The sequence below is a fragment of the Epinephelus fuscoguttatus genome, linkage group LG20 (genome assembly GCF_011397635.1).
Source record: "Epinephelus fuscoguttatus linkage group LG20, E.fuscoguttatus.final_Chr_v1".
Classification (NCBI taxonomy): Eukaryota; Metazoa; Chordata; class Actinopteri; order Perciformes; family Serranidae; genus Epinephelus; species Epinephelus fuscoguttatus.
The window spans coordinates 17,844,981-17,867,843 of record NC_064771.1 but is presented as its reverse complement, the minus strand read 5'-3'; the positions used below and the strand labels follow the sequence as shown (position 1 = coordinate 17,867,843).

General features: G+C 39.4%; 3 protein-coding genes across 4 annotated transcripts; 1 reads left to right on the top strand and 2 right to left on the bottom strand.

Annotated features, from left to right (window-relative positions):
- Positions 1-1,257: 1,257 nt before the first annotated feature.
- Positions 1,258-2,845, bottom strand: LOC125881268 (tripartite motif-containing protein 16-like protein). The gene is made up of 5 exons (XM_049564356.1): positions 2,794-2,845; positions 2,137-2,178; positions 1,993-2,055; positions 1,758-1,897; positions 1,258-1,668 (listed from the first exon to the last, which is right to left on the bottom strand). Exons 1-5 carry the CDS (start codon positions 2,843-2,845, stop codon positions 1,258-1,260), a joined length of 708 nt encoding a protein of 235 aa, XP_049420313.1.
- Positions 2,846-5,180: 2,335 nt separating this feature from the next.
- On the bottom strand, positions 5,181-11,331 carry LOC125880605 (tripartite motif-containing protein 16-like protein). 2 transcript variants are annotated; one of them, XM_049563205.1, is made up of 5 exons: positions 11,126-11,331; positions 8,490-8,522; positions 8,314-8,376; positions 8,064-8,206; positions 5,181-6,035 (listed from the first exon to the last, which is right to left on the bottom strand). In XM_049563205.1, the coding sequence occupies exons 1-5, from the start codon at positions 11,172-11,174 to the stop codon at positions 5,607-5,609; spliced, it is 717 nt and encodes a 238-aa protein (XP_049419162.1). In that variant the 5' UTR covers positions 11,175-11,331; the 3' UTR covers positions 5,181-5,606. The 2 variants fall into 2 exon arrangements, with proteins under 2 accessions (XP_049419162.1, XP_049419164.1); XM_049563207.1 differs by having other exon boundaries at positions 8,314-8,371.
- A 7,871-nt stretch (positions 11,332-19,202) lies between these two features.
- Positions 19,203-20,639, top strand: LOC125880785 (stonustoxin subunit beta-like). The gene is made up of 5 exons (XM_049563507.1): positions 19,203-19,298; positions 19,569-19,601; positions 19,700-19,762; positions 19,854-19,996; positions 20,078-20,639. Exons 1-5 carry the CDS (start codon positions 19,247-19,249, stop codon positions 20,504-20,506), a joined length of 720 nt encoding a protein of 239 aa, XP_049419464.1. The 5' UTR covers positions 19,203-19,246; the 3' UTR covers positions 20,507-20,639.
- The last annotated feature ends 2,224 nt before the right edge of the window (positions 20,640-22,863 follow it).

Here is a 22,863-nt window from a genome sequence, read left to right as displayed (position 1 = left end):
CCCACTTTTCGTTCACGTGAAGCTTTAGGTGTGAAGGCGTCAGGAGTTGAGGCCCATCTGTCACCGTAGGAAAGCGATCTTCAGGCTGCAGCCTCTCACATATCAAAGTGAGCCCCTTGCTCCTTCTCCTCTACTCAGCTGAAATCCAGAGGGGATCAATGCAGCGAGCACTTTGCACTGTGTGTGCAACCTTATCTGAGCAACACACAGAATCTTTTACCCATCAGGGAGCGATTACAGATGGAGAAATAAGAGCCATAAATGAGGTCAAGCGCCTTTTTTTCCATTTTGGATAGTTATCTGATGATGTAGGACAACCAGGTGCTGGAAACATCAATAAGTCCAAGCTGGCAGAAAAGATTCTTCACACTTAGGTGCTTTCAGACTGAATATGTGCTTTTTTCAGTATTCCCTGTCTTTCACCCCCTTTTCTTGTATTTTGGTACTGTATACCAAGTATGGCTTTCATTTGTTTGCCTCACAGTACACTCATTTAGTACTCAAACAATAGATAGATAGCCAATAGGCAGGTAGGACCAATAAGTTATATAAATAATAAAAGAGAGCACATCTTATAAAAACAGTAGTGTTCCCTTATACAGTCATTCTATATTCATTGCTTGTATGGCATAGGGGATAAAGGACATCTTTATATGTTCAAGTTGGTTCTTGGAACCCTAATTTGATGCCCAGATGGGAGCAGCTCAAACTCGGAGTGTAATGGGCATGAGGGATTGGCAATTACTTTTACCTGCTTGTCCATTATTGATTCATGTATGCTCTAATGAAGGTCTGATAGACCTTAAATGTGCGAAAATCTTCTCTACGCACTGGCTGTCTGTAGACAATGCGTGTAGTTAAAGTTTTGACAAAATCAAACCTTTACAGTCATGAGTTGGACAAATGACAAAGAAAATGGGAATTTTGATTAAAAAGTATATTCTTTATTTCAGATTTTTTAATGTCACAAGACACTCAACATTCACGAATATCATAATCAGTCAATAAATATGCAATCTGATGCTATACAGTAGAGCCACACATACAGGATACAAGAAAAGAGCATCAGACAAAAAATGTACACAAGAATCAAACAAAGAAGTACACAAAAATAAAAATATTCTTAAAGTTAGATTACCCGTGATAAAATTCTATTTAAGGTATTGTATAAGAGTTACAGGAATTTGTGCCCCAGCAAAGGCTGGGGCTCAAGTGTCAAAACCTGACTAAAGCATCATTTGATCAAGCTTCAGTGATTCATTCTGGTATCTTCAGTATTGTGCATGAGGATTCAATTCCCATCCAGAAACCTGCGAGAACCTTTTTCTCAATAGTGGTCTTAACTTTTTGCAACAGCTTAACCTCCCTCTCTGCCCCCTCACCGCTCACAGCATAAAAGCTCATAATCCCTGCAGGCTGGTCGATGTAAACTCCAATTGTGGAGCAGTACGGGACATCGTTTATGTCTTTGTTTACGCAGTTGAACCAGATCTGGTAACGCGTTCCTGACCAGCACAGACCCCAGGACTCCTCGTTTTCTCCAAGGCCGCTCGGCCCACAGTTTGCCCTCCTTCCTGCTCCTTCATAGGTGGCTCCAATTACCACCCATCCTGAGTACTCGACCTCCCAGTAAGCCCTCGTGTTCCAAATACCCTCTTTGCACACCACCTTTGAAGAAACGAAAAAAGAAAGAAATATAAACATTTGTCGCTTTATCTGAGAGCCTGTATTTGTATTTGTAATACCTGATGACTCACCTGTGGGGAGTACTCATATCTCTCTGGTCTATCCAGGACAGGACAAACCTCCTGAGTTCTACGACACACCTTCGACCCGTTGTCAGAAATCCACAACATCTTGTTGGCAGTCTTGTCATCCAAAGTCAAATGGATCCAGTCTACGGGAGAAAATTAAGCAATAGCAGCTTTTAAATCCTGAAAAATATTGCTGAACATAAATGATGTCGGGGGGGGGGGGGGGATTTGTTCATACACTTCATGAGCTCAGCTCTGCTCGTTGGCTCTGGAATGTTCGGCACATAGACAGACACTTTTTCTGGAAGGAGAGGAAACTGGATTAAATACAAACTAATGCTCATCTCAAGAAGAGTTTAAACAAATGCATCAAGACCATTACCTGTATTTGTCTTCTCCTTCTTGATGGATTTAATTTTCTTCCCTAAAATGGTGTAGAGCAAAGGTTAGACTAGATGCTTACATTTCTAATATTGTAAATATATGGAGAGTTTGACGAATTGTCGTTGAACAGTTGGGGTCTTATTGTGAAAAGGTAGTATCGTCATTTCCCACTAATTGGGCTAAGGTATAGTCATGCCCACTTCTACTTCTACGAGTTTTTTATTCCAAGATATCATACTGCACATCTATAGAAAACAATCAAATTACACTCTATTAAAAGGTACAGCATGGACTGTAGGTAAAGCTCTTACATGACCCAAAACTCAAATTTTCGTGTGGGTGTTTTGACACGTCTCATTTGGTGTGACACCTGCCTCCTACTTATTCCGTATAATGAGGGATTTATGGCATCTATGTAAGCACACTCACAAAATCCATAATACAGTGTTTGACAAGGCAGCTACCGCAACCCAGGAGCAGGCAGAGGCAACAATGTTTAATGAGAGTTCAGCATCATAATGTACATCTAAAGACACTTTGCTGAGGCTCATCCGGCCACATTGTCAGATACAATCAATTTGCTCATTTGAGAGGATGCCGATACATTTGTTACAATGCAAATGTTTTTTTGATGTGGATAAAATGTATGTAGTACCTGGTTTGTTGGTCTCTGGCAGGATTATTGCAGAATTGGGTCTAGTGGGCATCTTGAGGCTGTGCGCTTGTGATCCACGTCCAGATGCTTTGAAATCCTTTCAATCATCCAAAGGTAAAAGTGTAAAGTCTTCGTCTTCCTCTTGACTTTTATACCCTAAGTGTAGATGAGGCAGGGGGGCTTGAGGTGTGTCTAAAGGAGGTGTTGAGGTCAGTGAAGCGGCTGCTCAGCAGGGGTCAAGTGGGTGTATGCACTTGACTTTGACATATGGATATAAGAGAGGCTAGCGGAGACATTTGACACCCAGGAAACTTAAGGAGTCTGTTAAGAAAAGCAAGAGGATGGCTCCGAACACAAGTGAAGGTAAGATTAAGAAACCGGCCCTGTCAGTGTTGTCAGCACAAGCGGTACATGTGGAAACAGAATCACATAAATGAAGACCAGACAAAATATGTTAAAGTATGTCACAGATTTATGGCTGACACAGTCTTTCTGTTCTTAATTCCTATATCTATGCGACACCTTAGACACGGCAGTAGAAACCAAGGCCGGAGCCAGATATTGTAAGCATTTTGGGCTCAGTCCAAAAATTGGGGGATCTGAGGGCATGCTCTCCAGGGAGAGAGCTATAGGCATTATTTTTCAAGCCATCTGAGACAATGGAATGTCTTAAAATCCGTACTTCGTTTAGGGAAAACGTGACAGTTGCCAAAAAGAAAATCATCATGTAGAGCCAATGTCCTATTTTGTATCTAACCCAACAAATTCTGAGGATAATTCTGACACCTGTCACCTAAAAAGAAGTAAAATTGTCTGATAACATCGGTAAGGTGGGTGTAAACCACATTTTTTTTTTAATATACGATGCTGGAGAAGAGTTCACAGACTGAACAGGTGCGCTTAGATTGACCCTAAATAGCCCAGTCAGAATAGCTTCATGTAAACACCGAAATTAGAAGAGACCGGCCTGATCAGGGATGATTGGTAGGAATTTTAAATTGGTTTCAGAGGGGTGATGTAAATCTTAGATAATCCATTCAACAGGAAAAATATTAGCATCCAATTACCATGTAATCTAATCTTTTCTCTCCAGCTGGAATAAATATATTCTTTCCACACGTTCACGCTACATGGAGGTAACATTAGGCAGTGTCGATGGTGCGTGTGTTGTGCACGACATACAACAGCTGTTTCTACAAGCCTCCCTCTGCTGATTATGACAGAGAATCGTTCAGTTTGAAAAATTATTTACTGCTCATTGGTGCTACAAGCTGAATTGCCGCAGGACTTAACAATAATCTCATTTAGGATAGAGAAGGACTGGCAAGTACTCGTTGCCTTTATTGGTTAGATTGGTTAGGGTTAGGTTAATAATGATAGGGTAAGCCAATCAGAGGCAGAGTAAGGTAGAGTATTCGGCCAACAGTTCACTATCCTAGGATTCACAAATTCACTAAATGTTAGCAGTTGCCTGTATATGAGGCCTTTAGGGAACTTTAGTAAATTAAAGTATCTACTGATGCATGTGAGATGTTTAGGGGACATCTGTAATTTGTAGTTGCAGAAAATAATGTGGACTAAACTGACTGTAATCACTACTAAATTGTATTAACAACTGGAAGTATTTGTTTAATCTATTGTTTGTGTATTGAATCAATTGAATTTTCTCAATAAAGTTTAAAAACATATTCAGTTATATTTCCAGCAGATTAGATGCCTTACAACACACAGAATCACTTTGTGCAAGTCAAAAACAGTTCTGATTTAATGCATGTAAACACACAACTTATCAGATCACTATATTTAGCGCATGTAAACAGTTAACTTTGAATCTCTAATCAGAATTATTTCAATCAGATTAACGAAATATTATCCATTTAATCACAGCTATTGTTAAATTGGAAAAAATGAATTACAGTTGATTCTGAGCCATAATAGTCTGGGCTGCTCTAACTGGAAATCAAGGCCAACAGAAGAACATTTACTCAATAAGCCTATATTAGATTTCTTTATGGAATAGCATAGTAGGATAAAAAACATGGGCATAAATTATCATCCTAATGACACAAAGTTCAAGGTATTTTAAAAGCTATGAAGATATTCTGGGCTTCTGAGAAAATATTCAGTGCCAGAGCACCAGATGACCCCAACCCCTGCCCTGCTCTGCCTCTGGTGGAAAACTGTGTCACAGAGTCAAGAGTGTTGGTATTTGTTTACATCAACTTTGTGGGCAGTATATGCTTAGAGCCTACTTTAAGGAAACTAAAATGTGAGCTTAAACACCACAGTATGTCAAACAAATACCTCTTTGCTTTATTATCAGAGTACTGACAATATAATATGTATGTACAACATTGTTTATAATATCACCAAGCCAGGACAAAATGTGTCTCACTCAATGTTTTATCATTTATTTAAACTTTACAGTCTGTATACATTCATACCAAACGAGGTAACCCTGTACATTCTTAGCATACAATAACAATGGAGGAATAAAAATACATGTAAATATATCAGTATAAACCTTGAGTTGTCCTGTGGTTACAGAAAAGTCCAAAAGAGCATGAGGTCAAAGGTGATTGCACTTTGCATGCCTGAAATGTACAAACCTATGTACTGTACATTTGCCTCTGAGATACTATGAGGAATATATCTCATAGGCGCTAATGTTTTACTATGATGTAATGTGTGCAGGATTTATGTAGGCTTATGCAAGACAAATGTGTTGTCCAGTCCTTTTGTGTTTAAAGCTGCCATGACTGTAGCTCTACAACTAAGCTTTTAATCACTAACTTTCAGATATGATTAGTCCGTTATTCCTCCTGCTTTATCATCCAACACTGTGACTGAGGCCCTAACCAGAACCCTGGTATCATTTTCTGCTCAAAGGGGCACCTGACCTGCTGCACAAGTCTGACTTCCTTTCCTCCTGTGCTCTCCTCTCCCTCCTTCACCTCCTCCACACCATAGAAATTGAGGATACCAGCAGGCTGGTCAAGGTACACACCGATTGTGGTGTACTTAGGTACATCTTTAATCTCCACATTGTCGCCTTTGTGCCAGGCTTGATAACTGGAACCACACCAGCCGAGGCCCCAGGACTCCTCGTTCTCTCCCAGGCCGCAGTACCCATCGGTGTTCCTTCTCCCTGCTCGTTCGTACGCGACCCCGACCACGACCCACCCGGTGAACTCCACCTCCCAGTAGCCTCGGAAGCCCAGGATGCCTTCTTTGCAGAGAACCTTTTGGAATGTGGATGGGAATGACAATGTAATTTAGGGGTAATCCAACATAACCTGTGATTTATTACAGCTGCCACTGAGAAGAATTTTAAGCAGCGTTGCTTTCGCCGACTTGCAATGCCAAAGCAGTTGGCTCAGGTATAAATAAACCTAGGGGACATCCCTCTGGATCATAATACTGTGCTTTACAATCACATCAAACTCCACCGCCTATGGCATGGTGACAATAATTTCATGGAACTCTTATCTCATTTTCAGCCCTGTCTCTTAGAAATCACGTTTATATAAAACAAATTTAAAACAGCAAATACATTTTGAGGGAAACTTAATGCAGAGTAAATTATGTTTTCTATGAAAATGATGAGGAAATATAACGTATGTGGCAAGTCGCAAAAACACCCTGGGTGCGTTGTTTGTTGACGTTCTGGGACACCGTGTCAAGTTCTGCCTGTTACATGCATTGTCTTCTCTCAAAATTCGCTTCAGTTTTCGCAGGAAATTTACTGTTTGCATACAGTCTCTTTCAAAATAAAAGCACTACATCTGTACAACACCACAAATTAACTTTCTTTTTCTTTCAACAACTCCACGCATGTGGTTTGGTTTAGGCAACAAAAGGACATGGTTAGGTATAGGAAAAAAGAACAGGGTTTGGCTTTATAATCTTATGGGACACAAACACTGCTCTCCCGGGTGAATTTTAAATTCAGATTTAACATTTAGATTTAGACTAAACATTTAGATTTAACATTTAGATTTAGATTTAACGTTTAACATTTAGATTTAACATTTAGCTTCAAACAACGTTTAAAAAAGTGGTGTGAATTTTTTAAAGTCACTTTTTTTTACCACATTTACAGTAATATTTGAAATATTTTAAATTTAGATTTAACATTTAGATTTAGATTTATCATTTAGATTTAATATTTCATATTTAGATTTAACATTTAGCTTCAAACAACGTTTAAAAAAGTGGTGTGAATTTTTTAAAGTCACTTTTTTTTTACCACATTTACAGTAATATTTGAAATATTTTAAATTTAGATTTAACATTTAGATTTGACATTTAGATTTAACATTTAACATTTAGATTTAACATTTAGCTTCAAACAACATTTAAAAAAGTGGTGTGAATTTTTTAAAGTCACTTTTTTTTTTACCACATTTACAGTAATATTTGAAATATTTTAAATTTAGATTTAACATTTAGCTTCAAACAACGTTTAAAAAAGTGATGGGAATTTTTTAAAGTCACTTTTTTTTTTTTTTTTTTTTACCACATTTACAGTAATATTTGAAATATTTTAAATTTAGATTTAACAGTTAGATTTAGATTTATCATTTAGATTTAACATTTCACATTTAGATTTAGACCAAACATTTAGATTTGGACTTAGATTTAACATTTAGATTTAACATTTAATATTTAGATTGAACTGTGACATTATATTTAACATATTTAAAATTTTGCTGTAAATGTGGTAAAAAGTGACTTTAAAAAATTCACACCACTTTTTTAAACGTTGTTTGAAGCTAAATGTGGCAAAATGTTGCTGTTAATTTCAGTGTGAGCCACTTTACAAAGGGCACCCCATAGCAAAATGTCCACTGAAAATGTTTTTCAGTTTTCCGCCAAACTAGGCAACCATAAAATACAGTACCCACTCATGGTCATTAATTACTTTTTATTTATATTAAACTGAAATCCTAAGCTTAACCAATGTGCTTTTGTTGTGTAAACCTAAGACAGGAGTCTGGATGTGAACTTTGTAAGCCCACCATCCTCCCCAACCAACACCTTTCGAAGCCTATGAGGTACATGAATGTAGTATTTCATTACCTTAAAGAAATGTCTCTGAACAGAATGTAACAAGGAAAACGTAATGAAGAAAGCAGTTTGGTAACATGCAAAAGTAATGTTTGGGAGACAGGTTTGCTCATTTTATGCCATTTTGAACATTAAGAGAAATGTATGATAAATACTGTAATTTCAGACCAAAATAATCTAACTGCACCTCCACACTGTACCTGTGGAGAATACTCATATCGCTCTGGTCTGTCCAAGACGGGACAAGTTACGTCATCAGTCATACGGGCCACTTTAGCACCTTCCTCTCCAATCCACAGCATCTTATTGGCCGTTTTGTCATCCAGGGAGAGTTTGAACCAGTCTGAAAACAACCAGACAAACACACAAACAAGTAAACAGAAAGAAATGATGTTTTCTGGATTAAATTGTGAAAAGGATTTTAAACAGGTGAATGAGTAAGAGTCTTACGTTTGATGAGATCAGCTCTGCATTTTGGCTCGGGGATATCTGGCTCATAGGCTGGGATCTGCTCTGAGGAGTGAGTGCCAGAAGGTCAGACAAGGTCAAGGGAACTGTAGATGGATGGGATTTGTATTTGCATCTAGAGAGCACTTAAAAAGCCTTTATTAAGGTGACTGTCTTACCTGTGGGTGTGTTTCCAGATTTAGCATTTTTTGCTGCAAAAAAACAAAACAAAACAAAAATTTGTTTTCACCAGAGCAATGCATATAAAGATCAAGATACTCAGCTGTTATATATAAACTATAGGCCGTGAAGGTATGTGTCAGGTGTGTCTCAATAGGTGATGAGGTGTAAAACGGTGTATACTTAGAAAACCATCTGCCTCTGTCAGATCATCAGCAACCGCATGCTTCCTGGAGCCAGCGATTGACTCATGCCACGCAGTTGGAATTAACAAGACACCTCACATACTGCGGTTGGCTTCAGCCACACCGGAGTGCAGCGTGACGCTCAGAGCAGTTTATGAGATAAGAAGGGACATGATCTGCTCGCATGAATCGAATAAGCAGGGGATGTAGGTTCAGCATTTGTTTATTGAAGTAAATAAACAACCAGGAGTTAAATAAAGCCATCCAAAAACTAGCAAATGATATTTTAAATTTTGCCTCAAAGCAAAAGCAGCTGTTTTGCACGAGTTCATGTGAGGATAATCAATTGTAACACGTGCTTCATTCCTAAACTTAATAATGTCCCTTTAATGAAAGGGGCTTATGTTACAGACAGGAAATAATTACGTCTGCTAGCAAATTAAAGTTGATTACAGCCAGCAGTATTGTGTCATAACTTTCCTTGAAGTAATAATTGATAATTATAGTTGCGTAACATGCATTAGCCCTGATGCCAATTCTGTAACTAATACTCATGTGTAAGCACACAGTCTCCGGTTTGCTAAGGACAGGGATTATGTGGAGGGGACACTTAATCCCCGTAGTGTTACGAAGTCAGCGTTGACTAGCATAAATAATGTGTTGTATTTATATCAACAAGCAACATCATCTGCAAAATAAACTACCCAGTTTGTTCACACATCATCATCATCATCATCATCATCATCATCATCATCGTCTGAGAACATTAATGACGTTTATTTTTGCAAGCAGAAAAAATTGCTAGGTGTGAATTCTAGTAAAATGAATTAACTCATGACATTGCAGGTTTTTATGGTATTGTGAACATTTAAAGTGAGGCTCTGCATGAATCTACTTGTTATCCATATCTTTAACCCTAACCCTAACCCCAACACCTTACACTACCCCCTAACCAGCAGCATCAAGACCACCACAACCCTACCCTAACCCAACATCACCATCCAATAACACTCCTACCTTAACCACAGGTTCTACCGGGACAGTCAGCACCCACTCAAACATAAAATTGGACAAGCCTCTTCCTCGGTCCTCAGGTCCAACGGTCTACTCTTTGCTTGGAGTTTGAACACTAGTCCTCTGAGCGAAGGTGCAAACTTTTCCACATCACCAATCCTCGTCCTCTATGGCACACACCAGATCAGCCAGCCAGTGCAGCCTAATTGAAACCCAGACCCGAGCCCTAACCCTGACTACCCCCTAACCAGCAACATTAAGAGGTCAGTACTGACGAACATAAGCAATGTATTTTATTTAATTCAATAAGCGACATCATTTCCAAAATAAACACCATCTCAGAGAGCTTGTGAAGTTTATCTTGGGAAGCAAAAAAAATAATTTAATCACAACCAGTTTTGAATGGCACTGTTAAAGCTGAGGCGCAGGATTCAAGGTGAAGCCCCGCATACATCTACTTGTCATCGTTATCCACATTTTTCAAACTTAACGGTTATTTTTATGCCGCTCAGTATGCGTGTCACGTCTCAATGAGCTCATATTTATCTGTCTGTCGAGAGGAGGCCCGGGGAGTCCGTGTGAGAATGTTAAGCCACCTGTCTGTATATAGCACAAGGTGATGAAAAAATAAGTGCTTTGTCAGGGCCTCATTACAACATGACACCATACAAAAACATTTAAGCTTAAAAGGAGCCTTGAGCCCCCTCTGTCGCAATCTGTACAGGGGTTCATTAGTCAAGCGACAGGAGTTTGAATCAATGTTTTTGATTATGTGCGATTAACTATTCACAGCGTCTGTTTCGATAGTGATACTGTCAAATTTAAGGAAGTACTTTTTGGATTCCCATCATTAAAAAGCTAACAATTCTACTATTTTCAACAACAGCGACTGCAAACTAGCTGCAAGACTCTTATGTTACAGGTCCTTATGTGTCCATTTTCCTTGGCTGACATCGATAAGTTACAATCCTGCTGACTGTCACCCGTTTTCACGACTGGTGTTTTACCACGCAGACAGCTTTTTAACGCATACGGCATGCTAAATCTTTTTTAATGCAGATGATGTTGACACTTGAGAACCTTTGCTCCCCCGCAGTAAAACCATTATACGCCCTTCATAGCAACAAGCGTGAAATCAGCCAGTGAAATATTGCGCTTTCCACACAGACATTAACTCTAGTGACCCATTCACTCTGGATCTGCCTCGGAGGATGATAAAAAAAACTGCTGCAGACACACAGTGGGGTTGTTAAATCGCTACATTTAAAGCATTGCTGATAATGATTTCTGCATTACATGCACCAACAAGTTTATGCTGCGATGATATTTAAAGGCCGAATTTGAAAGAAAAGGAGAAAATATTTGTGTTGAAAAAAATTAACATCTCCTGTATGTAATGATTTTAAATGGTGTGAAATGCAGAATATAAAGTTCACCTTTATCCGACATCCGGGGGTTAGAAATGATTCTGGTGGTGGCGGGCATCTCGATTTGGAGGCTTTAAGCTGCTGCGATGAGCCTGTCTCAGCCCTGATGTCACCGGCCTCTCTGAGTAAGATGAGTCTCTGTTGGCTTCACTGTGTGCCAGCTTAATACCACTCTTATATACCTTTAATGCAGGACAGAGGTGAAGGGATGAAGGCCAGTGGTATGGACAAGAGTGTGAGGTCAAACTTTCCGATAGAAAGGCAGGGGGAGGCCGGAGGCTTGTAACTGGAGCTGTGTTTGTATGTTTTACCTTAAAAAGGGTTAGATGGATGCTTCAATGTCTAGAGGACACCCTCTGGTACTGAGAAAACACCGCCCACTGCCGACTTTATATCCCCACCACTGACCTCTGAGCATTGCACAGTGACAGCACTGATCTATTGATGGTGGATATGGCTATTTGTGTATGCAAACACAGATACATACACAGACACACACAAATTCTGAGTGTGCAGCTTCATAGATTTAAATCTGCATAGGAGAGTTTCTGGTGTTGGATGTCCAACAGGTGCAATATTGAACAAGTATGAAAAATACTGTAATAGAGTATTTTCAATGTGATGTGGTAACGTATTAATACTTCTCTTGCAGTGACATTTCTAAAGCCTGAATTTACCTATTTCTCCTGTTCTTACATTGAAGAAGATGTTAATAAACAATTACAAATTTGAATCTCTGTGGGATATAGTGCCATCTAGTGGTGAGGATTGTAGATTCCAACCAGCTGAAACTTCTCCAGGTTAGAATTCCTTCTGTGGTCCTTGTTCAGGAGTTTTTACCAAGAGCCATATTATCCACAGAGGTGCCTCCTCTCTAAAAATAAATGGACAAGTAAAAACACAGAAAAAAGCAGTTTTACCAACTCGGAAGTTGTCGAAAACCGGCGTCAGACACTGACAAAAAAACTGCAATGTTTCATGTCAGCGTGATACACGACGAGTTGCCATTATTTTTTAACAGAACGTGGTAGGACAACAACGAAGGGTAAGCGACAGAGGTCTGAGCAGGGCGGGTTGGAGCTTTCACCCGGGAAGCTGGCGTTCGCTTCCTGTGAGATTGTAAAGTCAGACCCTGTTATTTTTTCCTAAACCCAACCACATGCTTTTGTTGCCTAAGCCCAACCATATGCGTGTGTTGGCAAATGTTAACCATGTGTGTTGTTAAAGGAAAAAACGTTCATGGTGTTGTACCGACACAGTGTGTTTTGTAAGCGAGTGTACGTAACGTTAAATTTCCTGTGAAAACGGATGTGCATTTTATAAAAAAAAAAAACAAAATGACAATACATGTAAGAGTCTGAAATTGACATGGACTTCCAGAACGTCCCAACCAACACACCCAGGGAACCTTGCACGTCAAATGTCAACGTGGAAAGCCCATGACCAAACGTTAATATGTGACAAGGTTGGAGTGAGAATGTGTTGGTTTGACATTACAGATCAGTGTTTTTTCCAACACTGTTTAGCATATTGGAGATGGGCCACTAGCCTAGCACCTGCTAATGTTTGCTCACCATTTTTCCCCGAAAACTTAGCCAAATTATCAGCAGAGGTCTTGTCCTCTCCAGAAAATAAATATATAAATAAATACAAAAAATAAATAAATTGGACTAACACTAATTAAAGCAGTTTCATGTTGAGACAATACTGTTTTTCTGACACTCATTGTGGAGGGGCTGATAACGGAGGCACCTGGCACAAAATCACAGAAACAGAAATGGCTCTATCTAAAGCCAGTGTTTGGTTTGTCCATTCTAGGCAACTGTAGAAACATGGCAGTGCAAAATGACGGATTCTGTGGACAAGGACTCGCTCCCCATATAGACATAAAGGGGTCATGTTAAGGTAACGATTACACAATGACTCTAATTTTCAGGTGATACACTAAAGAAAACGTACTTATTATATTTTCTGCCAGTATATCTCCGTAAATCCTACACACTGGACCTTTAAAAATGTGTGAAAAATATTAATGTTACCATCATTTTTTGTCAAGCTGTGTTGATATACAGCTGTATAAATATCTTGGGATTTGTCAGGTATATGATGTTTCATTATAGTTTAGCTTTAACTAAACTGTATGTAGTAATAAGAAGTTTTGTTTCCTTAATATTAAAATAAACAACAAAAAACAAAGAATTTGAAATCACCACTGTATCATTTAAGTGACCGCATTCACATATTAACTTTAAAACAAAATACATAACCCTAATCTCACAGTAAAACATACATTTATATACTTGTGTGCATTTGGATGATACAAAATTCAATTAATTGGTCATAAAAAACAAAGGAAATTGGCATTATAATGTTCTAGGCAGATAACATCTAATAATCATATAGTGAAAAATATTTCTTAAGCGCTGGCCCACAACAAGCCAAGTCCTAATATGTATATAACCCAGTATAACCTGACTGTTATAACTTAATAACCTAAGAAGACTGTGAGTCACTTGACTTGAGGTATCTCAGTTCATCATACCAGGCTTTGTAATGCTCTTGACCTGCATTATCACATCCACTATTTACCACCACAAATGCCTTTATACACATGGCCCGGGTTAAAAGAAAAAGCATGTCGCTGTTCGTAAACCCTTCCCAAAGATATGCGCTCCACTGCGAACTGCGTGTCTCAGGTGTTTACTGCTTCGGCACCCTGCCAAACCTCCAGTCAAGGCTGTCCCGTCCTTCTTGTGTTCCTGCCTGCCCAAGCAGATGACTGACTGGTGCAATGATTGTGGGGCAACTGACATACTAAACACTACATACCGCAGCTATGCTGACGGAACTGTCCCAGACCGTCCAATAGGATTTATTGAAAATAAAAGAAGGGGGAGCATGGGTGCCTCTTTGCGTGTGTCTGTCTGAGTTCTTCTGATCTCCGCTCTCATGGGACGATATGAAACCAGGGGCAACAGGCTCTCAAAACACTGCTGACGGAGAAGTGATCTCTGCCATAAAGGTCACAACTGAACCGTGACCCTGTTCAGTGGCTGCTCTGCATGGTCAAGGCCATAGCTTCAGTTTTTAGCCTCCCAGAGAATCCGTAGGTCTGAATGTCTTTAACAAAGGCGGAAATTGCAGCCTGAGACTTGGACTACTTTCCATAATGTCCCCCAACTTCTATTCAACTAAGTTTTTAAATTGTAAATTGGTCACAAAACAGGCACTTTTTACTGAACATGCAAAATTTGACACCTTCAGACCTCCTTGAAATAATTGGAAAACAGACTTGGATAAACCAATGTCAAGGGAAACTGTATACCATCTGCACTGGCCTGAAGTTCGACTCTGTAAGATCAAAGCCTACATAGATCCATGAATAGATTACTTGACAGGCCTACTGGGCACAGGCCCAAGTGCCTTAGGTGCCAGAGGCTGTCTGTTCACCTGCAAAATGGCATTCAAATTAACACATCAAACCTCAAAGAGACACAGAAGGACCACAAAGAGATGCAACAGAACTACAAAGAGACACAAAACCACTCAAAGACATGTAAAGGGACTAGAAAAAGACACAAAAGAACCAAAAAAAGACACAAATATACCTCAAAAAGACAGAAAATGACGACAAAGAGACACAAAACCACAAACAGGTTCATAGCAACTACAAGAGATGCAAAACAAACAAAAGAGGCAAAACCACCACAAAGTCTGTGTGTCTTGCTGCTATGTAGGAGAAGTGGTAAAGGGCCTTTTGTATATGTGTGTCCAGGGGCCCATCGTCTCACGAGGGAAGTCATGCACCATCTTAAGCAGGAGATGATAAGATATACTGTCACAGGGTGTACTTGGAAAGATCATACCATTTGGCATCTTCATTTAGCCTTTGTGAGGATTTGGAAACTTACAACATGACAATGACAACAATTCCACCATCATTTCAATTTATGTGAGTTTATTTTTCTTTTGTGGACACAAAAAAATTAAGGGAACACTTATTTGTCAGTGTAACACCAAGCCAGTTAAACTTCAGGGATATCAGTCTGTCCATGCAGGAAGCACAAGTGATTGTGAATCAGTTTCACCTGCTTTGGTGCAAACAAGAGTGGCAACAGTTGCAGTGGAGAAGCATCAACACAGCAGCAGGATCTTGCACCTGTGTACAATGTGAAGAAGCACAATAAAAAAGACCTTGATATAAAGTCACTAAGGGTGGAACTATCCCTTGATAAAATGTACCAATATTCTTCTTCTAAATGGTCTCAACACGGCATTCAAAATCTAAATGCAAGCTCAACAAGATTAACACTGATGAGCTGCATATGAATGAGCAACCTTTCCAAGCACAGTAAATGCCTACAGGACAGTTTATTGCAGTATATATTTAACAGAGAAGCATTTTAATCCTGCAGTGTAGAAACATGGACATTAAGGGCCACAAAAGACGACAGAGAAGATATGGAAGCCCATTTCTGCCAATGTGATGAAAAGAGATGGTCACAGAGTGAGAACCTTTCTCAAAATAATGACTTAATATCTCAAAATAAGAAGAAACGACACTAAGTCATTATCTTAAGCAAAAAAATTATTAACTCATTTTGAGATGCTAAGTCATAATTTTGAGATAAGTTATTCTTTTAAGAAAGTTTTTCATTATTTCAAGATAAAGTGTCATGCACCCCTGGTCAAAATTTCATTTTCTATGAATAGTTAAGTAAGGCCCAATCCCAATACCCCCTCCCTTGTCCACTACCCCTAGCCCTTGCCCACTACCCCTTGGCCCTCAAAATGACGAGGGGTAGGGGTAGGGGTAGAAATCTTTCCCTAGGAATTGGTACACCACTGACTACGTCATCGTGTCAGTTACGTTCACGCATACATAACTATTTTAAACAGGAAGCTGCGAGCCATCTACATTTCCAACCGGCATCTACAGTGGAGTCTCATTCATCCTAACGTTACCGATCGCGTTTGCCGCATTCATCATGCTTTGTTTGATGAACGACAGACGACAGGGGACTTCTGCTAGCCAGCTAGCTAGCTAATCAGCTAACATCATGAGGCATAGTTATACTAGCTGGCGTGTTATCGTAATGTGAAAAGTCCAACAATTTTGCAGAACAGGACAGATGAAAGACGCCAGATAGTGCGAGCTAGCTAGCTAGCTAACAAGCAACCTGTCGATGGTAACGTTAGCTATGTATGAACTTTTTTTTCCTCGTCTCTTGCTTAGTGGTAGCCATGGTGATGTCTAACCCTCGCTGGCAAGTCAGCATCTGAAATCCCTCGCTCCGAAGGGCTATTTTCATACCCACTACCCCTCGTTATGCCCCCTACCCCTACACACAAAAAGGAATTGGGACACCACTACCCCTCACGGGAACGTGCAAATGTAGGGGTAGGGCCAAGGGGTAGGGCTAAGAGGGGGTACTGGGACAAGCCCTAAGTAGAGAATGAACTAATTTCCAAAAGACAAAAAGTTAAAGATGACACATTTCTTCTTTTCCAGTTTAAAAAAAAACAAAAAGGAAAAAGGGCCTAATGCAAAAGTTTGGGCACCTTGCATTGTCAGTGCTTAGTAGCGCCCCCTTTGGCAAGTATCACAGCTTCCAAACACTTATTGTAACCAGCTAAGAGTCTTTCAGTTCTTGTGTTGTGGATTTTTACCCATTCTTCCTGCAAAAGGCTTTTGTGAGATTCTTTGGCCATCTTGCATACGCTGCTCTTTTGGTCTATCCACAAATTTTAAATTATGTTTAGGTTGAGGGACTGTGGGGGTCATGGCGAAACCTTTAGCTTGCACCTCTTGAGGTAGTCCGTTGTTGATTTCAAGGTGTGTTTAGGATCATATTCCTGTTGTAGAAGCCGTCCTCTCTTCATCTCCAGCTTTTCACAGATGGTGTGATGTTTGCTTGCACAATTTGCTGGAATATAACTGAATCCATTCTTCCCTCTACATGTGAAATGTTTCCCATGCCACTGACTGCAACACAAGCCCAAAGCATGATCGATCCACCTCCATGTTTAACAGTTGGGCAGGTGTTCTTTTCAGGAAATTCTGCAGCCGTTTTTTGTCCAAACATACTTTTGCTTATTGCACCTAATTAGTTCTATTTTAACCTCATCAGTCCACAGGACTTGTTTCCAAAAAGCAGCATGCTTGTTTAGATGTTCCTTTGCAAACTTCTGATGCTGGTGAGGACACAAGGGTTTTCTTCTAATGACTCTTCCATGAAGGTCATATTTGTGCAGGTTTCGCTGCACAGTAGAACAGTGCACCACCACTCCACAGTCTGTGAAATCTTCCTGCAGGTCTTTTGCTGTCAAACGATGATTTAGATTTGCCTTTCCTCCACAGTTCCTGTTAACTGTCATTTCTCAGTTAAATCACAAACTGAGGAAACAGCTCCATGAAAACACTTTGCTATCATCTTACAGCCTTCTCCTGCTTTGTGGCCATCAGTTATTTTAGTTTTCAGAGTGCTGCACAGCTGTTTAGATGAGCCCATGTCTGCTGATTGTTGGGACAAGGTGTCAGGAGTATTTATAAAGCTTTGAAATTTACATCATCTGGCCTTTCCTAGTAATGACTGTGAACAAGCCATAGCCCTAACAGGTTAATTATAGTCTGAGACCCTGTGAAAAGTTGTCTGAGAGCTCAAATGTCTTGGGGTGCCCAAACTTTTGCATGGTGCTCCTTTTCTTTTTTTTCTCCATTCTAAAATTGTGCAAAACAAAAATAATACTCTAATCTTGCTTAAAAGGTCGAAAAGCATGTTTCATCTTTAACTTCATGCCTTTTGGAGATCACTTAACTATTCATAGTAAACAAAATTGTGACCAAGGGTTCCCAAACTTTTGCATGCCACTGTGCTAAGTCATTGTTTTGTGATATTACAGCCCTGTCTCCCAGAAATTACAGTGATATACAACTAATTTGAAACTGAACATTTTGAGCAAAACGTAATGACAACAAATTACATTTTCTATTAACATAAAGAGGAAATGCTGATTAACCTACTTGGCAAGTTGCAAAAATGTGGATGATGAACGAATCAGCCAAATCTTCACTAACAAAGCATTTCAGTCATAAATAAAATGTATCAACATACTTTAGAAATAAGCAAAAATGTTTAATGACAACCAATTTCATTCTTTTCTTGCCAAAATAGGCAACACTACAGCATTATTATTTTAATATTTACTATTTTTTATTATCATTATTATTATTTTTTTTAGATTTCACCAAAATCATGTTTTCCGCATCTTATCCAAGCTCTTTTTTGTTGCCTAAACCTAAGACAGAAGTTTTTGTGCCAAGGTTCTGCATTTTGTACGCCTGCCATCCTTTCCAACCACCTCCTTCTGATTCGTACACGGTAAATGAATGTAGAGTTTCATAACCTGAACATAATCCAAACAGCGATCATGTTGCAACAACAACACAATTATGACAGCAATTTAGTAAGATACAAACAAAATTTCTAGGAGTCACTATTTTCAGATACTGAGTCATTTTTTCAATAAAGTTTGTAATTTCAATGACTTGCAGGATCTTTATTAGCCATTACATTGGCTGAAATAGGCCGCCATACATATAGATACATTATATGTTTACCTTGAAGTGCTCTTCTCTCAAAGTATCAGAGATGAACTCCAAATGAAACTCCATTGACCCAGGCTTCTCTTCTCTCCATCATCACAGCTCTCAGAGTGCTGTCAAGCTGTTCTTCCAGCCGTAACCCACCCCTCTGTTCTGTACAGTATGGCCGCATTCCCATTCAGGTATCAACTTCCAAGACATGTGTTTGATTACAAAGAGATGACAGGGCAATTGTAAAAGTAAATCCAGAACTGTACAGATAGACATGGGTCAGCAGGTCATGTGTTGGCATTGACCTGAATATCCTGATTTGGCAGGCTCCATGACACGCCCATTAGTGAGCTCATTATCTCCACATACCTTACCAAAATCTCTCTCTAGGAGCCCCAGGGGGGCCCCCCCCAAAACCTTTAATACCCGCTTTCCTGAGGGTATATAAAGAAGTCGTTTGCATTGTCGCAGCAGTACGCCGCTGACAGACACCAAGATTAAGGAAACCTCAACAGAGCAAGAAGCAAATAAAGATGCCAACCAGTGCTCCCAATATGAGGATCATGCCGACAAACGGCAGGCCTGGTGAGTGAACTGACTTATTAGTCCTTTGCAGGTAATGCATGAAAGGTTTCATTAGTCACAGGTAGAAATTTGTGTTGGAAAGTTTATCTGGAGATCTTTCTTGAAGCACATTGGATTTTAATTTTGTTTGAAGATTAGAGCAGAGTGGTTAATTTTGAAAGTCTGAAGACATTCTGAGCAGATTTTGTGAGCTGCTAGTATGCCGTTTTCTTACAATGAAGCCAAAATATCCAATGAGTAATGCTTGTCATGCTTCTGGTATACTAACAGGGATAAAATGTAAAGGTCCGGCTCCTTCAACAGGTAAGATTTTAAAGTAAACCATAAAAAAACAACTCTTTTTGAACTGTATCATTTAAAAATCATCTAACACCGACAATGTGACCTTTCTCTTCTCTTAGAAAACATCCCAAAGTACGAACCCAACATCCCTGAGCCCACGTGCAGAGCTGATCTTCTCAAACGTAAGAATGATCATTTAAAAACCTTTTACCTCACTTTCAGAGTATGTAGTTTCTTGACTTTCATGGCTGCACATTTTTTGACATCCCACAGATGCGATCAAGCTTTCCCTGGATGACAAGACAGCCAATAAAATGCTGTGGATCACAGAGGGTGGATCCAAGGTGTCCCGCATGACTGATGATGTAACTTGCCCCGTCCTGGATAGACCAGAGAGATATGAGCATGCCCCTCAGGTAGGTTTTAAATAACAGTCAGAAAAACAGATGTTAAGTAAATCTCCCAAAGCTGAGCTAATTTTCATCCTCCTCTTTAAGGTTCTTTGCAAAGAAGGCATCTTGGGCTTCAGAGCTTACTGGGAAATGACATATACAGGATGGGTGGTGGCCGGAGTCGCCTATGAAGGAGCAGGGAGGAGGGGAAGCGATGGACAGTGCGGGCTGGGAGAGAATGAACATTCCTGGGGTCTCGGCTGGGGGGGATCCCACTACCAGCTGTGGTTCAACGGCATTAACACAGAAATCTGGGATGTGCCACAGTGCTCCACCATTGGGGTTTACCTCGATTATCCTGCTGGTGTCTTAAATTTTTATACAGTTGAAGAAGTGAAGGAGGGAGAGGGGAGCGATGCCACAAAGGAGGTCAGACTGCTGCAGCGGATTAAGAGCTCCTTCAAAGGGAAGATGCTGCCAGGTTTCTGGGTGGGACAGAAGTCGTCATGTGTCTTGGTTAAACCAGAGGAGTGAAGTCGAGAGAGTGTTTTTCATGTACATTTTCCAACATTTCCAACTTCATATCTAAACCTGAAATATGTTTATCGACAATGCATATTTTGGGATGATGCAAGAAAAACTATTCAAAAATCAAAATCTCTGTATATAGAAGCACTTTTGTTTCAGTGTTTGTCCATCATTTATTTGTTAAGTCTGTCTAAAGTCATTGTTAAATACTGTTTTGAGGTGTCATTTCTATATTTATATACATGTTGTAGCATTGTGTGTGTATATTCTGGTGTCATGGATGTTATCTGTACTTGACAGATTTAATATATATCATTTTGTGTGACTTTAAATAAAATAAAAACACTGAATATCATCACACATTATAAAGCTGTGACTACTTTGTGCATTATAATTGCCAACAGCTGATAATAAAGGATATAAGATCAAATCTATTGTTGCTTCCTGTCTTGTTGTTTTGAGCCAGTTCATTACACAACTTTAATTTCTAGATATCTCCATTTTATACATTAATATTTAGATTCAAGGTGATTTGATTTACAAAACACCTGTCAGAATAAACCATGAAATCTCATTATATATAAATAAATATGCATACAAATTAGCACATGCACTTAATAATCCAGAGTATCTTAACATCTGCAAACTTTTTAGGCTTTCAGCAGCGATAAGACATTTGGGATTGGGATCTACAATTACAACATCCCAATATATCATACAAGAGAAGATGTATTACTGGTGCAAAGTTGCCCTTCTGGAAGCTACTATATTTAAGAAAAAAAAAAAAAAGATAAAGAAACTGAATGACAGCCAAGTTTCCATGCTAAATATTGAAAAGATTTTTTTCCCTGCAAAGCTCCATTGCTTTGTGTTATGCACAGGCGATAAGTCATGTTTTATAAATATAAGCTTACAGCACAGGAAAATGAATCCATCACTGTCACGGTAAGCATTTCGAACTGTACCGTACCTTCAGCTGCTCTGGATCTTTCATTCTTCACCTTCCCGCTGAGCAGGGGGTCCAGAGGCTTAGGCTGTCGACATGAAAGCAGATCCTGTGAAGCAATAAACAAGATCATGTGTGTGCACACATAGAAGGCCGGTGAGGGGGGAGTTGATGAAAGGTACAGTGAGACGGGAGATGAAGGACTAACCTCAATGCTGAATTCAGATTCTTTTTTGTCCCCCCCGTCATGTTAAAGAGATCAGGAAGACAGTTTTCCACAGTGAAGGGGACACAGCTTAACTGTACAGGGGACAGAGGGCAAAGGAGTGAATAGTAACTGCAAAATGCAAACACATATTAAGATTTTTGCACATTTTATATAGGTATGATATTGCACTCAGTGAGAGGAAATTCTGTCTCCAGTCAAATGACTTCTTCAGGATGTTACACCTTATGATGATGGCAGCCTGACAGTCTCCCCAGTGATGTGCAATGATATTTGTTAGCATTTTGCCAACAGCAACCACATTGATATCATCACCATGCTTATTGGAAATAATTACAATACAATACAGCCATCATGCAACACAGACTCAAAAAACACAACAACGAGAGCATTGCAGAAGACACTTTTACTGCCATCATAATACTCAGGCATGATTTTCAGTTTTAAAACTACTTCATATTTCACACAAAACAGAGGAAAACATTAAAGCACTTCTTTCAATCCTATGCTTCATGTTGTGACTCCCACCAAAATTATATTATTCTATTTATTTATTTATCTATTTATTGTTGGTGACAAGACTGCACTTGCAGGTTGGGAGCCACTACCCTGACAGTCTGTAGTCCTCTGGCTGGGACATGAGCCACACTCCTCCTGCAGGCAAAAAAAAAGTTGTCTTTGTCTCCCCCCTGTGGCCAGTTATCAGTATAACAACAAGCTTTGGCAACAAGTCTGCATCCTGCTGTGGCTCCCTGCAGATGCAGTGGTGCCAGGGGCCTAAATATAGACAGTGCAGGCAGTGCGGTTGGCCTGAGGCCCGCAAGGAGAGAGAGGGCCCTTTATCAATGTGTTGTTTGGAAAATGGGCCCTTATGAGTGATTGTGTTCAAAGAAGACCTTGTATTACATTAAAACAATGCCATTTGTTATATCATCTTTGTCATGTTTATTTTTTCTTTTTATGTAAAATAATCAACAGTATCTATAACAAAATTATGTGCTTATTCTATAACTATAAATCAACTATTCCTTTTGTTGGGCCTATATCTAGAGAAACTATATTAAAAATGAGCAAGTATTTATAGATCTCAGCTTGCTTTATGCCTTTTTTATGGAAAAACATTCACAGACCAAGCCCTTCTATCAGATGATCAAGTGAATGAATGATTTCTGTGGACAATGCTGTTTCTTA

Coding starts and splice junctions, on each gene's coding strand:
- LOC125881268 (XM_049564356.1), bottom strand. CDS start 2,845: ATGCCCACTAGACCCAATTCTGCAATAATCCTGCCAGAGACCAACAAA. Junction 2,056..2,136: donor GAAGGAGAAGACAAATACAG/GTAATGGTCTTG, acceptor CTCTCCTTCCAG/AAAAAGTGTCTGTCTATGTG. Junction 1,669..1,757: donor GATATGAGTACTCCCCACAG/GTGAGTCATCAG, acceptor GTTTCTTCAAAG/GTGGTGTGCAAAGAGGGTAT.
- LOC125880605 (XM_049563205.1), bottom strand. CDS start 11,174: ATGCCCGCCACCACCAGAATCATTTCTAACCCCCGGATGTCGGATAAA. Junction 8,523..11,125: donor CCCCCGGATGTCGGATAAAG/GTGAACTTTATA, acceptor GTTTTTTTGCAG/CAAAAAATGCTAAATCTGGA. Junction 8,377..8,489: donor ATCTGGAAACACACCCACAG/GTAAGACAGTCA, acceptor CTCACTCCTCAG/AGCAGATCCCAGCCTATGAG.
- LOC125880785 (XM_049563507.1), top strand. CDS start 19,247: ATGCCAACCAGTGCTCCCAATATGAGGATCATGCCGACAAACGGCAGG. Junction 19,299..19,568: donor GCCGACAAACGGCAGGCCTG/GTGAGTGAACTG, acceptor GTATACTAACAG/GGATAAAATGTAAAGGTCCG. Junction 19,997..20,077: donor GATATGAGCATGCCCCTCAG/GTAGGTTTTAAA, acceptor CTCCTCTTTAAG/GTTCTTTGCAAAGAAGGCAT.